Raw genomic sequence first — 15,877 nt, 5'->3', positions numbered from 1 at the left:
CTAGAGATATGGAAGATGAACATTAAACTCCAATTAAAATCCCACTATGCATTTTAATTTCTGAAGCAGTAGAAAGAAAAATGTAAGTGCTTTTCATAGGAAATATTTTTGAACATGGCAGTCTGATTTTTCTTGTCAAAAGCTTGTTTTCAATGTAATACACACTTTACAATAGATGGATACCATAAGTACATTTGGTGTTTGGCCTTGCATTCTTGTTTAAGTATATCTAGGTATAATTTTTAAAATGTTTTTAGTTTTTTTTTTTAACTAAAGAAAATATTTAACAGGAAAAATTGATTCTCCTCTCTAAATTCATTTTTCCATTGGAACCTTTGGATTAGAAGAGAGACATTACAGGTTGGAAAATGAGAAATGCGATAGCAAAGACAGATAATTTCATCCACTATAGTTCCAAAGCATAATTTCAGATTGATATGATCCTACATCATGTGTTAAATGTCGTTTATAGTGTAAATATATGTATGTTAAGAAGAGAGATGTTTTCTAGGAAAAGCTTTTTTTAGAAGGAGAAAAACGAAGGAATCATAGTACCAGTCAACAGCCCTGAACAGGGAACCCAAAGATTCTCTCTGTCAATCCCTATTTCTGTGACCCCAGGGCAGCCTATTTTCCCTCCAAGAGTTTTTTCAGCTGTAAAATGAGGGGCTTTGATTAGTTCCCTTCCAGCTCTCCAAATCTATGACTCTAAGAACGTTTTAGTGACCAGCACATCACAGGCATTGCTATGGGATGTTGGTGTTGGGTCTTGTGCCTCATGAGTTTGGTGATGACTGTGAGTCTCCTAATTAGCATGAGTAGGTGAACAGTGTGACTTTATGAAAATCAGCAAATTGTAGATTACCAGTATCCGAAGGAACTGCCTAAGCTCCATAGTTGCTTTTAGAGGCAGAAAACCAGAGTTACCCTTGCTTTCATGAAAAGATAACGATATGGGATCCCTTTGGAAAGCAGAACACTCTTACAAATATAGTCTCATTCCATCTTTATAGCAGCCCTATGAAGGAAATAGACCAGAAATAACTAGTCTCATTTTACAGGTGAGTTTACAAACTCTTATTGTGCACTTATTGTGCATGTAGGAGCCAGCGTACTGGGTGGTATGAGAGTACACAAAAACTATAGAGTCTTTGGCTCGAGGAGGTCATTGGAGAAATCGAACTGCATGGTGATCCCTGAAATCACAGTTTCTTTGAGTGAAGGCAGGACGAGAATTCTAATTCCCTAACCTCTTGGCTAAGGTTTTTCTCTTTGTGTCAAATTAAGAGATAAACTCATGTAGAGTTAAGGTCCCAGTTTTCCCTGCCAGGAAGGAAGATAATTTAAAAGCTAAATATCTCTAAGCCTTTTTTAGCTAACCTCATTTTAAGAAGCATGGATTTTGTTTCCATTTATATGAGGCATTAAGAAGATGTTTCATTTCCATACCAAATGAAGTCACCGGTTGATGTTTCTGTAGATGAAAAACAGAGATTGAAAATTTTAATTTCACATTCATGCCACATTTATTGTCACTTTATCCCCTAAAGGCCCATTCGGGGATTTAGGTGTCATTCCTGCCACATTATGAGAGAATGCAGCACATCTTCTCTCTCACATTATCGCGTTCCACCTGCCTCCTCTGTGATCATGTACCATGAGCTTTCTCTTTCCATTCTCCCCTTCTTCCTGTAGATCCAGCTTTCCAAAATTGGGCCACCTTTCATTATCAAGAGCCAGCCAGTCTCCAAACCAGAGTCTCGCACATCCCCCAGCACGTCGGTCAGCAGTGGGAGGAATACAGGAGCCAGGACCCTTGCAGATATCAAGGCCCGGGCCCAGCAAGCGAGGGCCCAGCGAGAGGCGGCCGCAGCAGCTGCAGTAGCCGCCGCGGCGAGCATCGTCTCAGGAGCCATGGGGAGCCCAGGAGAGGGTGGAAAGGCAAGAACCCTGGCACACATCAAAGAGCAGACAAAGGCAAAGCTCTTTGCAAAGCATCAAGCCCGGGCCCACCTCTTCCAGAACACTAAAGAGTCCCGGTTGCCTCCGCTCAGCTCAAAGGAAGGGCCCCCAAGCTTAGAAGTCTCTTCTGCTCCTGAAACAAAAATTGAAGGGTCAACTGGTGTGATTATTGTCAATCCAAACTGCAGATCTCCTAGCAACAAGTCTGCACACCTCCGGGAGACCACCACTGTATTACAGCAGTCTCTTAACCCAGCTAAACTTCCAGAAACTGCCACTGACTTATCTGTGCATAGTTCTGATGAAAACATACCCGTGTCACACTTACCTGAGAAAATTGTTTCATCTACCTCTTCTGAAAATAGCAGTGTGCCCATGCTTTTTAATAAAAATTCTGTCCCTGTGTCTGTTTGCAGCACTGCTATGTCGGGAGCAATTAAAGAACATCCCTTTGTGAGTTCTGTTGATAAATCCTCTGTTCTAATGTCTGTTGACAGTGCAAACACTACAATTTCTGCCTGTAACATAAGCATGTTAAAAACCATCCAGGGAACTGACACTCCGTGCATAGCCATTATACCAAAATGTATCGAAAGCGCTCCTGTCCCCGTCACAGCAGAGGGCTGCAGTGTCTCGAGCCCCATGGATGACAAGCCCTTGCTCCTGCCCAGCAGCAGTGCTGGTCACTTAATCCCCAGTCAGTACAACTCTGCGCCAACTCCCTCCATTGGAAAGAACTTGCCAAACCATCTCTCCACGAGCTCTGTCTTGATCCCCCCAACGGGAATTAACAGCCGATTTCCCTCTGAGAAGATAGCCATGCCTGGGAGTGAAGAACAGGGCAGCGGGCCCGTGGGCACCACTGTGAGAGCCGCCCTCGGCTGTAGGGAGTCCGGGGCAGTCACAGAGCCTCTGGCTGCACGACCACCTGTCGCAATGTTTACTGGAAGCATGCTGACGATAAACTCTTACGAGAGTCCTCCCAAATTAAGTGCTGAAAGCTCGGACAAAAATTCAGGGCCTCGAAACAGGGCAGACAATTCTGGGAAACCTCAGCCACCTGCGGGGGGCTTTGCACCAGCAGCCATAAACAGATCGATTCCGTGTAAAGTCATCGTTGACCACAGCACCACGCTGACCTCCACGTTGTCTCTAACCGTCTCCATCGAGAGCGCAGAAGCCAGCTTGGACCTCCCGAGCAGGTCAGTGAGGACAGAAGCCTCCATACAGCCCATGGTGTGTCCCCAGGTATCTGTTATTAGCAGGCCGGAGCCCGTGGCCAGCGACGCCGTCGATCACAGTTCTAGTTTCATCGCTGCTTCTGCAGCAAAGCAAGAGTGTAATAATAAAGCGATGCAGGCAGCCGGTTCCAGTCTCCGAGAGGGACCCCTCGTCGTTCCAGATAAACTAAACGAGGTGACCACTCCCAGTAACTGCTTTGCCGAGCAGGCTCGTGGCCCGACTGCTTTCAAGAGTGAAGCGGACACAACCTGCAGCAATCCGTATAACCCGGGCAGCCGGATTTGCTGGAATGACGAGGGGATGAGGAGCACAGGGCAGCCTCTGGTCAGTCACTCCGCTCCCAGTAAGCAGAAAGAATTTCTGGAGCAGAGTGGCCCGAAGGCCATCAAAACCGAGCACGCCGGCTACTCCCACATGCCAGAACTTCACCCCAGGAACCTCCTAACGAACGTCACTCTCCCGGTGAAGTCCGAACCTCACGAGGTGGACAAGGGCTTTAGAATGGACACGGAAGACTTCCCTGGCCCCGAGCTGCCGCCTCCGGCCGCGGAGGTCGCCCCCGGCGTGCAGCAGGCCCAGAGCGTGAAGGCTCCCACCCCTGGCGCCGGGGACGAGCCCATTTCCTTGGCCCCAGACCCCCTGAAGCGAGTCCCCGGTGCGGGGAGCTCCGGCTGCCGGCTGTCGTCCGTGGAGGCTAACAACCCACTCGTGACGCAGCTGCTCCAGGGCAACCTGCCTTTGGAAAAAGTGTTGCCTCAGCCCAGGTTGGGAGCCAAGCTCGAAATTAACAGGCTTCCTCTGCCTCTTCAAACTACCTCAGCGGGGAAGACGGCACCAGAGAGGAACGTTGTGGAGCTGCCGTCCAGCTCTCCCAATCCGGACGGGAAGGGCTACCTGGCCGGGACCCTCGCACCACTACAGATGAGGAAGCGAGAAAACCACCCCAAAAAGAGAGTAGCCAGGACTGTGGGGGAACACACTCAAGTTAAATGCGAGCCAGGGAAGTTGTTGGTGGAGCCAGATGTCAAAGGGGTGCCTTGTGTCATCAACTCGGGCATGAGTCAGCTAGGACACAGCCAGCCGTTTAAGCAGGAGTGGCTGAGCAAGCACTCCATGCAGAACCGAATTGTTCACAGCCCCGAGGTCAAACAGCAAAAGCGGCTGCTCCCCTCGTGTAGCTTCCAGCAGAACCTGTTTCACGTCGACAAGAATGGCAGCTTCCACCCCGATGCTGGTACCTCACACAGACAGCAGTTTTACCAAATGCCCGTGGCTGCCAGGGGCCCCGTCCCAAGTGCAGCTCTGTTACAGGCCTCTGCCAAGCCCCCGGTGGGCTGTGGTGCGTTTGCCTTCAATAGGCATCTGGAACAGAAGGGGCTGGGAGAGGTGGGCCTTTCCTCCGCACCTCACCAGCTAAGGTTAGCCAACATGTTATCTCCCAACATGGCCATGAAAGAAGGTGATGACGTGGGAGGGGCTGCACACGCCGTGCCAAACAAAGCACTGGTGCATCCCCCGCCCCCGCCCCCTCCGCCCCCTCCGCCCTTGGCCTTGCCCCCGCCTCCCCCACCGCCACCTCCGCTACCTCCACCTATTCCTAATGCAGAAGTCCCATCCGATCAAAAGCAACCACCGGTTACCATGGAAACCACTAAGAGACTTAGTTGGCCACAGTCCACGGGCATATGTAGCAATATAAAATCGGAACCTCTTTCTTTTGAGGAAGGTTTAAGCAGCAGCTGTGAACTGGGCATGAAACAAGTTTCCTATGACCAGAATGAAATGAAAGAACAGTTAAAAGCATTTGCGTTAAAAAATGCAGATTTCTCTTCCTATTTGCTTTCTGAGCCACAAAAGCCTTTTACCCAATTAGCTGCTCAGAAAATGCAGGTGCAGCAACAACAGCAGCTCTGTGGAAATTATCCAACAATACACTTTGGTAGCACGAGCTTCAAAAGGGCAGCATCTGCAATTGAAAAGTCCATTGGGATTTTGGGAAGCGGCTCCAGCCCTGCCACGGGCCTGCCCGGTCAGAACGCTCAGATGCCCGTTCAGAACTTTGCCGACAGCAGCAATGCGGACCAGTTGGAACTGAAATGCTCTTGCCGGCTGAAAGCCATGATTGTGTGCAAAGGCTGCGGGGCCTTCTGCCATGACGACTGCATAGGTCCCTCCAAACTCTGTGTAGCTTGCCTGGTTGTGCGGTAAGAGCCGAGGAAAGATGCAGTATCCCTTTTCAACACGGAAAAGCCAAACGGCGTCAGCAGCAACAAATTGAATAACTCAGTGGTTTATATCGTGCTAATTTATTTTACTTTGGAACAGATTCTCTTCTCTCTCTGGGATTCTTTACTTGCATTTCCCAGAAAGGGGAGATGGCGTCCCAACCAAGTGGCTCAGCAGCATGTCTTTTACATATTAAGTTGCCATTCCCAGCTCTGGAAAATTTCTGTCCAAGTGTATACAGGTCACTGCCCCATTTGTTTTTTTTTTTTTTTTTTCTTTTTTAAATCCAGATGTAGATAGGAAAAGGACATTTTTAATTACTTAATGCTAACCAGAAATGCAGATGTAGAAGGAGGATGGTACAAGTGACTTAAAGTGGTTGGTTATTCATTCTTCTGTAGATTAACCATTACAACAAGGGTTTTCACAGTTGACTCTTCTGGACCTACCTTGACCACAGTGATAAAATCATATTTGGAAAGGGGAATCTGATTTAAGTGTATGATTCCTTGTATTTGCTCATATCACAAAAGATACATTAAAGGAGGTATGCCATTAATGAACTCCACTGTCCTTCTTCTCTTCCCTCCCTTTTTACTCTTTTCAGAGACTGGCAGCATTTCTGGATCTGCCTTGGACATTGTGCACACATTGTAGTGAAATGTGTCTTATACCTGAAATTGCAGCGTGGGCCCTATGCCCAGTAATCTGGTTTGAGCCCTTTGACACCTGATACTGTAGGATCAGTTGACCAACAGAGGCCCAGAGGCCCAGAGGATTTCAGAGCATCGTGTGTAGCTTTTAAGAGCAAGTATGAAAAAATGCCCTTAAGTTTAAAGAGTAAGCAAGTAAAATGCTGTGTATGCAAACACATAGAAGTGGGTTGATAATGTAAATATCAGTCCATTCTGTTCACTCCAGTACAACTACTAGATACTAAAACTGGGGGGAAAATAATCGTACCCTTTATTGATGACACCAGTACATTCTGGCTTCTGACTCTGCAGAGGTTGGCCACCTCTCAAAGTGTCAATGATGATGAAAGGAACTACAGAAGGCTGAAGTGACGATACGTTTCTGAACAATTTTTCTCTTATGATTCACAATCTACATAATTATACTTGACTCTGAAATAGCCTTTGTTTTAAAAGTTCTAGGTACTGCATGTTTTGTTTTCTTTCGCCCCCCCCCCCCCCCTCAGGTGAATTCAGTACATTCTTCGTATTTGGGGGAGTGGAACTGCTTTTGAAAACGGGATACTGCATCTTACAAATACCGTCAGTGTTTATCCAGTAAAGTCTGAGTGTTGAGTATTTGAGCTACGTTCCTCATACTTTGACCACCCTCATGCCAGAGAACAGCTGTAGTTCAGGAGGCTCTGTTCCCTAAAGCAAGTTCAAAAGCACATGCACACTGTGGGAAAGATGAAAGACAACAAAGCCACGCCCATTTAACTTCAGATTGCAGAGCACAATATATGGAGTGCCAGTAATTCATTGCTTGACCATGGCTGTAGAATTTAAAAAATGAAACAAATCATGGGGTGAGGGGTATCCTCTGTATCCAGGGTAAGAGTGACAGACATTTTCACATCAATGTAAACTTTTGACATTCCCTTAAAACATGTCTTAAAACTTAACTGGAATAAGCAGAGATTACATTCCTGGAGGGAGAAAAAAACACACTTGTGATTTTTTAATAGGAATCAACCATGGTACATGTTTGTTTGTTTTCTTTCTCCTCCATATTTATTATTGTGATGTTGCCAAATTTTGTTAGGTGATACAGATGTCACTTTCATTAAGAAGTTGCTGATAGCGAAAGATATTTAGAAAAGCAAAGAACGGTCTGCCTCTGTGGCTGAGCTGCCATGCTTCCTTCCGGACCGACCGTCACTTCTGTTTTTCACATTGAAATTAACAAAGCGAACGACTGAGAAAGTGAGCAGTGCACTAACCAGCCCCTCCCGAGGAAGGCGGCGCAAGTTGCAGTGGACCCGTAGTTCCCCTGCGCCAGGCTGTGCTCGGGCGGCATCCTCTCGTGGTCGGCTTGGCTGCAATACCATCCTAGTTCAGAAGAGCACGCTCTAGTCCCACAGAAGGGAGCCCGTAAAATGTAGACCCTTGCATGCCAACTCCTTCCGAATGCAGTTGCCGCTCTACCAGTGTCAGGTACTGGCCACACCAGCAGATTCAAAGATCACTACATCAGTAACTGGCACCGTGTTGAAGAAACCCTGGTCTACGAAGCTTTGCACTCTGTATATGAGGTCCGGCTGAGGCGGAAGTGATACTGAGCTCACTGTCGGTTCCATCATTGTGGGACACTGCCTGCAAGGTACTGGGAATAAAGAAAAAAGTGTCCTTCTGTATGTTTTGATTTTTCACAAAATAGGTGATATTTCACATGATTTTGGTGAATCGATTGTTGATCGTGCATGGATTCTATCACCCAGGTCCAAAGAGGATAATTCTTCTGTGCCCTTTCTCTCTTTTGCCCCAGCTCAAATGCCTAATATTCGCATATGGTTTATATTAGTGAAAAAATTAGTATCTTTGGGCTAAAAAATAATGGAAAGAAAAATTCAGAAGTAAAATGTGGGTCAGATATTTTACAAGTGTCCACTTAATATACATATATGAAAACCAGTATATTCGGATTAGGTAAGTAGGTTCTTAGCTTCCTGATTTCCACAGGTGTCTGCCTATGTGCAAATGTAGTATGTTATTTACTACATGGTTATTGTGGTGTAATGTGCAAATGTTAGTGTGTGCATTATCCTGATCATTGGACACTCTGATATCCCTATCAGGAATAGAACTTGCACATGTAACATGTAATTTTTTTTTTTTTTATCACAAAGGATGTATTTCCCTAAGTAGCACTTTTGGAGCAGGGGAAAGCAGAGAACTGCTATTCCCTCATCCCCCTCCTCTATGATATGCATATGCCTGAAGTGTGTAAAGACATTTAGGTAGTTAATGGGCATGTTAATAAGAACGTTCTGATGCAAATTCATTTTCAAAATGAAAATAGTTTTCCTTCCCCAAAGTGAGAGTAGCAGAAATGTTGGTGAACTGAGCACCATAGTTATATATAATATTTCTCTACTAAGGTCTAGTTTGAAGAAAAAAACTTGAAAACAAACCTATGAGGTTGAGCCTGGTTGCTATAAAGACTTTATGGTGGTATGTGTTTCTGGGATGAGCTGTAGAGCAGGTTTAGGTGACTTCTAGACCTTGGATGTTCTAAGTCGTTCAGATTAAACCTACAAAACCCAACAAGCTGGTGCACATGGTGCTTCATAACGCAGCCAAGATTAAGAATACGTGATGTTGCAGCCCCATTTTAAACACTCGCACAGTTTCGCGAGAGGAAGTTACTGTGGCCTTGGTTTCCCGGTTCCTGCTTGGTCTGGTGAGGTTCCAGGTCACAGAAGCTGAAGCCAAGCTTAGGGTTGCATCGTCTCTCTGGTGTGGAGGCCAGCACCGCACTAGCTGCCTGGTGGGAATGAGCCCGTGGAGCATGCAGAGCCCAGAGTCACTGTCTGTCTGTGTTTCTAGAGAACAATGTGAAGAGTCCTAGAAAAGGAACTCGTCAGACTGTCAGGGGCCTATGTAGCCAAAATGTCACTGAATATAAAAATCTTGTCTTCAGTCCTCATGCTTTGTCACTGTAAAGCGAACAAAAAGCATTTTTACTATAATTTAAAGGAGCTGCTTTTTTATAGCACATACTATTTCGCTTTGTACTATATTTGATAGTTGCAGAATAATTTAGACTGTAGAAAAACTTTGTTGTATTTGTACTGTTCATGAATGTTTCCAAAAAAGTGCTTTACTTGGTTGCCATAATTTTCTTGTACTGCTGTATTTCCCCCCCTGCTTCCTAGAAACCTAATCTGATTCATATTTTCAGTACAGTTTTGTTTTGTTTTTTTTAATGTGTGTGTGTGTACTATTTTTTGGGGTCAGTATTCTGAATGTTTACATCTGTTTGACATTAGCCATTTAATGCCTTTAAAAAAAAAAAAAAAGGCGGTATTACTCCTACAGTGTAACAGCAAAATGTGAAATCAACCCAAACATAACATGCATGACAAACACAGATTGGGGGCGAAGGCCCTGAACATACAGACATTTTATATCAGCATACAGAAAAGTAAAACCCTCCTTCAGTCCTCTACCAAAGAATATATTATTCCCACAGGAAAAACTCACGAAAGGTGTGTAAAATCCTCAGAAGGGGGAGCAGTTGATTCAGTAAGACTGCTACAATTTAATACTGTTATGCTTGCTTTGATACCTGACTAAATGTGACTCAGTGCAACGAGCATTTAAACAATTTTTAGACAGTGTTTTGTTTAGAATTCAGGGATCATGCATTCTTTAATGGTGCTGTTTGTTTTTTATTTCTTTTCTACAAAGAAGAAAAGTGTTGCCTACAAAAGTGACTGCTCACAATACCATAAGTTAAATGAAATGAAATGTTTGTCTCTTCATGTTTCTCTGTTTTTTCCCTTTCTCAAAGTAACAATTTGGGTTTCAATATTAAAATATTCTGGAGAAAATAAAGAAATTAAACATTAAATAATTGTCATTTTTAATTTTTTATGAAATGAGGTAGTTACATAAAATGTGTTAAATACATCGAAAATTTTACTTAAAAAATTTTAGGGAGGAAAAAACCACATACTGTTGAATTATCGACCCCTTCCAGTTTGGTGAATTGTCAACACACAATTTAACTGTTAAAACTGAAACCTATTGGAAATTAACAATATCTACTGTGCTTATTATCATTTAAAAAGTATATTTGGAACTTGCTTTCATAAAGATCTTGTTTAATTTTTAAGTCAAAGACATTCGGGTCAAATTGTTAACTACCATAATTAATTTTAACTCTCCAAATGAATTCCAAAATTCTTTTTTAAAAGAATCGATTAGGTTAATTTTTTTTATCTTGCATTAAACATTACAGCTAGAGTTATTTGAAGAAAGCGCTGTGTGCCATTGGAACAAAATTGCCTCAGTTATGTTTACATTGGTTAAAAACGCATATTTTTACATTAAGATGAATCAGAAAGCATTAAACAATTGGTTAAATCGTAGCTCAGCTGTTTTCCTCTATAATGCTGACTTTGGCCACCAGATGGCGAAAGAGGATGTTTACATTTGGAGGGGCGAAAGAAAAGAACAAAATAAAAGGGCTTCCTCCAAAAACTGAATTAAATGCTTATAATAAAGTCCAACGTACCCAAATGAGTCCATGGAAAACTGATACTTATGTCATCAAGCTATTTTCACTACAATGATAGCATTCCTTTTTTGTCCTATTTTTTCTATTAAAGTATTATGAAATGCTTTCTTAATTTTATTTAACATGGAATTTTTTTGTTTTCATTGCATTATTTCACAGGCATCCTTTATTCTAAAATTCACTAGAGAGGGGCAGCCCAGCGGTTTAGCGCCGCCTTCAGCCCAGGACCTGATCCTGGAGACCCGGGATCGAGTCCCGCGTCAGGCTCCCTGCGTGGATCCTGCTTCTCCCTCTGCCTGTGTCTCTGCCTCTCTCTCTCTCTCTGTGTCTCTCGTGAATAAATAATAAAATCTTTTAAAAAATAAAAAAAATAACTTTCACTAGAGAAAGTTGAACAGCAGCATTTTTTAAGCCGATGTTTTTTGAAACCAATCTGAATGCTTTATGTTTTAATTCCTATATTCTCATGAAATAGGAACAATTATACAGTTTTTATACAAATATCCAATTGTTCTTAGTACATTATTGTGTACATTATTCTGGCCTGATTTTTTTTAATTTTTTTTATTTATTTATGATAGTCACAGAGAGAGAGAGAGAGAGAGAGAGGCAGAGACACAGGCAGAGGGAGAAGCAGGCTCCATGCACCAGGAGCCCGATGTGGGATTCGATCCCGGATCTCCAAGATCGCGCCCTGGGCCAAAGGCAGGCGCCAAACCGCTGCGCCACCCAGGGATCCCATTCTGGCCTGATTTGAGTAAAAATTGCACTCAGCATCGGAGGTATTTATTTGTATCCATCATAGGCTTTATCTGAGAAAAAGTAGTTTACCCAGTGATTCATTAAGTTTCACATAGACACTTCATTGTCATCAAAGATAAATATTTTATTTTGGAAGAACCTACCGAGGAAAGCAGTTGACACAACTGTTTGGGCTCCCCCCCCACCCCCCTGCAAAAGGCAACTGAACAGAAATCCTAGGAAGTGTCCCTTCATGAATTTATTTGAAGACTTTAATTGCAGGTTGCCTAGACTTCATGTTTCAATAAATTATTTCCAAGTCTTTAGCCTTCATGATCTGAATATAAAGGAGATTTTATAAACTCTCTTCATAGAAATAAACTTAGAGTTTTAGCTGTATACTAAGCAAATCAGCAATTTTCCAGAATTCCCAAAAGACAGACTACATTTTTAAAAATAGTAGAAAATATTTGCAAAAAGCTAGTGCGGAGTGAGGCAAAGCATTTCACAGCTATTAATGATCACATTTGTCCTTAGAAAAATCCCGTGAGGCAGGCACTATTATTGTAGCCATGTAATAAATGAGGAGCCCAAGGCTTAAACAAAAGAATACATGGGAAAAATCTGAGTATCAAAAAATGTTTTTCAGAGACCAGTGTCTATCCTTTTATTTACTACAAGATGCAGTCAATGGCTGCTTCGCTGACGTCTATGTATTCTGAGAAAAATAGGAGGGTCCCAAACCTTGAAAAAAAATTACAGGCTAGTGAGAGAGATGATAAAATAATTTTAATATAACAGGAGTATAATCAAGACGTGTACAAGGTGCACTGGCGAAGAAAGAGACATCAAGGGGGTGAAACTATTTAGAACTGCTACCAGATGAGAACAAAACCTCCAGAGGAACATCCATTGCCCATACCTGACCCAGTGACCGAGAGGGCATGCTCCTCCCCGTGAGCATCACAATCATTTCCCTTGAACAGGGCTCATCACTAAAGACACGGTCCTTCCTGATCATGATTTCTACAAAGTGTATGATCCTTTACACATTTTAGAGCTCTGTCCCCAGGCCCTTCTTACATTAATCTAGGAATTTGTTTATATGTTGATAATGTTGATAATTGATTTTGTGAAAGTTAACAGCATATTAAAACAATGTTTGTGGTACCAGATGTCCTTGGTGGTTATTGACTTCCTAATACTTTTTTAGATTAATGTGATACATATTTCTGGACGTTGAAATGTTACAGAGTCATATTACAGAGACTACAGAAAAAAAAAAGCAGAGTCCTGATATAAATTGCAATGTGAGCTCTTCCTTTTTAAAGGGAGAAGACATTGCTTCTGACTTCTGTTATTCAGTAGAGCTCAGATAACACAAAGGTCTAGTCTTGCATGTGTAAGCTGAGGATTTGGACTGAAGTCAGGGAATTCACAGTGTCTCATGCAGTTCTTCTAAGAAATAAAAGCCTCCCACTTTGCTGGTAATCACAAGAGGGAAATGTTTTGGTCACTGAGGAAAATGAGAATGCATAGATGGACAGCCAATAGATAACACCAGAGATCAGCTTCACCTACATCAATATTTTTCCAAGCAAACCTTAACTGGATAAGTAAATCCTACTGCTTCATTTATTCCAGCCTGGTAACTGGGAACATAAGTGGTAGAAATACAGAAAAGCTTATTCAGTAGTGCCCAGTGGCCTCTGCCCTCCTGTCTCTTTTCATGCCACAAGGGTAAGAGCACGACTTTGGGCTATTCACATTCCTATTCACCGTCTGACACAATCTTCCTCAGAGGAGAAAATCATCTTTTATCAACTCATAACTATTTTTCTTAAAGCCATCTGGCAAGCTAATATTTTAAGTATTTTAATAAGTATTTGATGATATATCAAAGTAATAATAAATTTATAAGGTTAGATCATGTCGGAAATTTGTTATTTCCCAAGAGATGCTTTAACTTTCTTTTCTACTTAAGGAGAATATTTCATTTCACTGAATACAAGCAGAGCATACTCCTTGACCCTCAATACTTGGAAGGTGATTCCAACAACGGGAGCATTTTGATGCCAAGATTCATCCAACCTTCAATGAGCAAACTTGTTTAGTTTGATCACCACATCTGTGCTAGGGACTGCATTACAGGGGACAAAAGATTTTACCAATGGCTTGATTCTTCAGGAAAAAATAGTTACCGAACATTTCTTTAGTGTGTTGTGTTTTAGAATTGTACCACAAAATATGTCATAAAATGAAAGGAATTTTCTCAGAAAATGACCTTTAAAGAATTAATTTCAGTGGAAAATGCCATTTAAATGTACCTTTCCAGGAAACATCCTATTTTCCAGAACAGCTTGAGTGTGGATGGAGAGAATAATTGAGAAAATGAACATTCTGGAGAGAAAAATCTCTTTTGAAGTCATAATTTAACTACTTTGTCTAAGTTCAGAGTGAAGATATTTAGGTAATATAATATGAGAAGCAAAATACTTTTCTGCATCTTTTACTGGAGAAATTATACTTTCTCAGTTAAAATAGAATAATTTAAAAAGAACAGCTCCTTTGTATGGAAAATGGTTTGTCACCAAATTTGGCTCATCTGGAGAAAACAGCACAGATGGTCTGGTTTGCTTCAGGATTGTGGTTTCGTGCCCTGCATGACTCACCAGACAAGGTAAATCAGCATCTCCTCATTTCAATATTGCAGTAGGACCAATATGCACTAACATTGTTTTTTCACTAGACCTTAGCAAGAAAATTAATGTTCTCTTGTAGCTAGACTAGAGATTATTTTTTCCTATAATTTTACATCCAAATTAATGAGGGGGTGCTTAAAAAATACCTTTGCAAGCTTAATAAAATTTTGGATGATGTAGAAAACTCTCTGGCCAGGACCTAGTTAATCATTTCTTTCCTTTTTTTTTTTTTTTTTTTTTTTAAGTGAATTCAAACTAATTTATCAGAAAGGAAGATCTGGGCTTTACAATTGGCTATTCTTATACGTGGTCATTTATTAAACTATTGTCCTGGAATATTTCTGCGTGTGTAATTTGCCTGTGAGGATGGATACTTAAAATGTACTTCAGTACATAGATTTAACCTGTTCTTATGGTTTGAAGTTGGCTCATATAAATACTACCAAGAAAGAATGATAACTTTAATAATGGGAAATCTGATTTCCTGACCCATGGTTCAGCAAATAGATTTATGCAAATCTGAAGAGGTTAGCTACTGCAGAAGCAAATATCTCCCTTGACTGTGCACAATACAGATTTCTACATTCCTTTTGGATCATTTCCTGAGTTATAGTTTATAGTTATAGAGAGCTACCATTCACTTATAGCAAGCCTTGTCTATATAGCAGAACCAAGACCTACTGAAGAGCAGGTGTAGGATCTCATCTATTTTGGTGTCTCTAGCAGGTTCCATGATACATAACAGAGGATAGTCCCTTTATGTGCATAGCAGTATTTATTTTGTTGGCTTCCTCTGTGCCGGGCTCCATCATGCGTGCTATAATTGCTGAAACGAACAGTCAAAATTCCTAAGTTTTTCTTCTTGTGTCGGGAGACAGGTAGCTAAGAGATAAATACATGACATATGTAGTATAGTTTGAAAATGGAAAGTGCTATAAAGGAAAAGAAATCATGGTAAGGCATAGACTGTATCGTGGTGTGGAGGTTGTAAACATATATAGATAGGCTTCCTAGGGAAAGCCTTACTGAGGAAATGCTATGCGTATCCCCCCAGATTCATCTGTTGAAGCCTCAAATGTGACTGTCATAGAGATAGGACCTATAAAGAGGCAATTATAGTTAAATGAGGTCATAAAAATGGGACCTGATACTTTAGGATTAATGTTCTCTTAAGAAAAATACCAAGGTGTTTTTTTCTCCACCTCCCCACCCCCCCCACCATGTAAAGACTCAGCAAGAAGGTGACATCTGCAAGCCAGGAGAAGAGCTCTCACCAGAAACCAAACCAGCCAGCACCTTGATCTTGGACTTCCCAGCCTCCAGAACCATAAGAAAATTTAATTTCTGGGGGATCCCTGGGTGGCTCAGTGGTTAAGTGCTTGCCTTCAGCCCAGGGCGTGATCCTGGAGACCCAGGATCGAGTCCCACATCAGGCTCCCTGCATGGAATCTGCTTCTCCCTCTGCCTGTGTCTCTGCCTCTCTATCTCTCTCTGTGTTTCTCATGAATAAATAAATAAAATCTTAAGAAAAAAAGAAAATTAATTTCTGTGTTGAAGCCACTCAGTTCATGGTCTTTTGTTGTGGTTGCACAAGGTGACTGACAAGATTACTTTTAAGTCGAGAATAGAAGATGTGAGAGGGTACAGGTGCATGCCAAGTGAATATCGGACAGAGAGGTCTTTGGGTTATTGGTAAAAGCAAATTTAGGGCACTGAATTTCAGTGCGCTGTAGCCGATAATTTAC

At 42.1% G+C, this 15,877-nt stretch overlaps 1 protein-coding gene across 9 annotated transcripts in view; it reads left to right on the top strand.

Moving 5' to 3' along the window:
- The window catches only part of ASXL3 (ASXL transcriptional regulator 3), a 182,160-nt gene extending 172,137 nt beyond the window's left edge, over positions 1-10,023 (top strand). For all 9 annotated transcript variants that reach the window (XM_025429199.3, XM_049112796.1, XM_049112795.1 and 6 more), the window contains one exon: positions 1,696-10,023. In XM_025429199.3, the coding sequence (XP_025284984.1) occupies positions 1,696-5,412 (3,717 nt within the window). In that variant the 3' untranslated portion in view covers positions 5,413-10,023. The remainder of the gene's footprint in view (positions 1-1,695) is intronic.
- The last annotated feature ends 5,854 nt before the right edge of the window (positions 10,024-15,877 follow it).

This window comes from Canis lupus, chromosome 7 (assembly GCF_003254725.2).
Source record: "Canis lupus dingo isolate Sandy chromosome 7, ASM325472v2, whole genome shotgun sequence".
NCBI lineage: Eukaryota > Metazoa > Chordata > Mammalia > Carnivora > Canidae > Canis > Canis lupus.
Note: the sequence above shows the minus strand (reverse complement) of the source record. Positions and strands in the feature narration are given on the sequence as shown.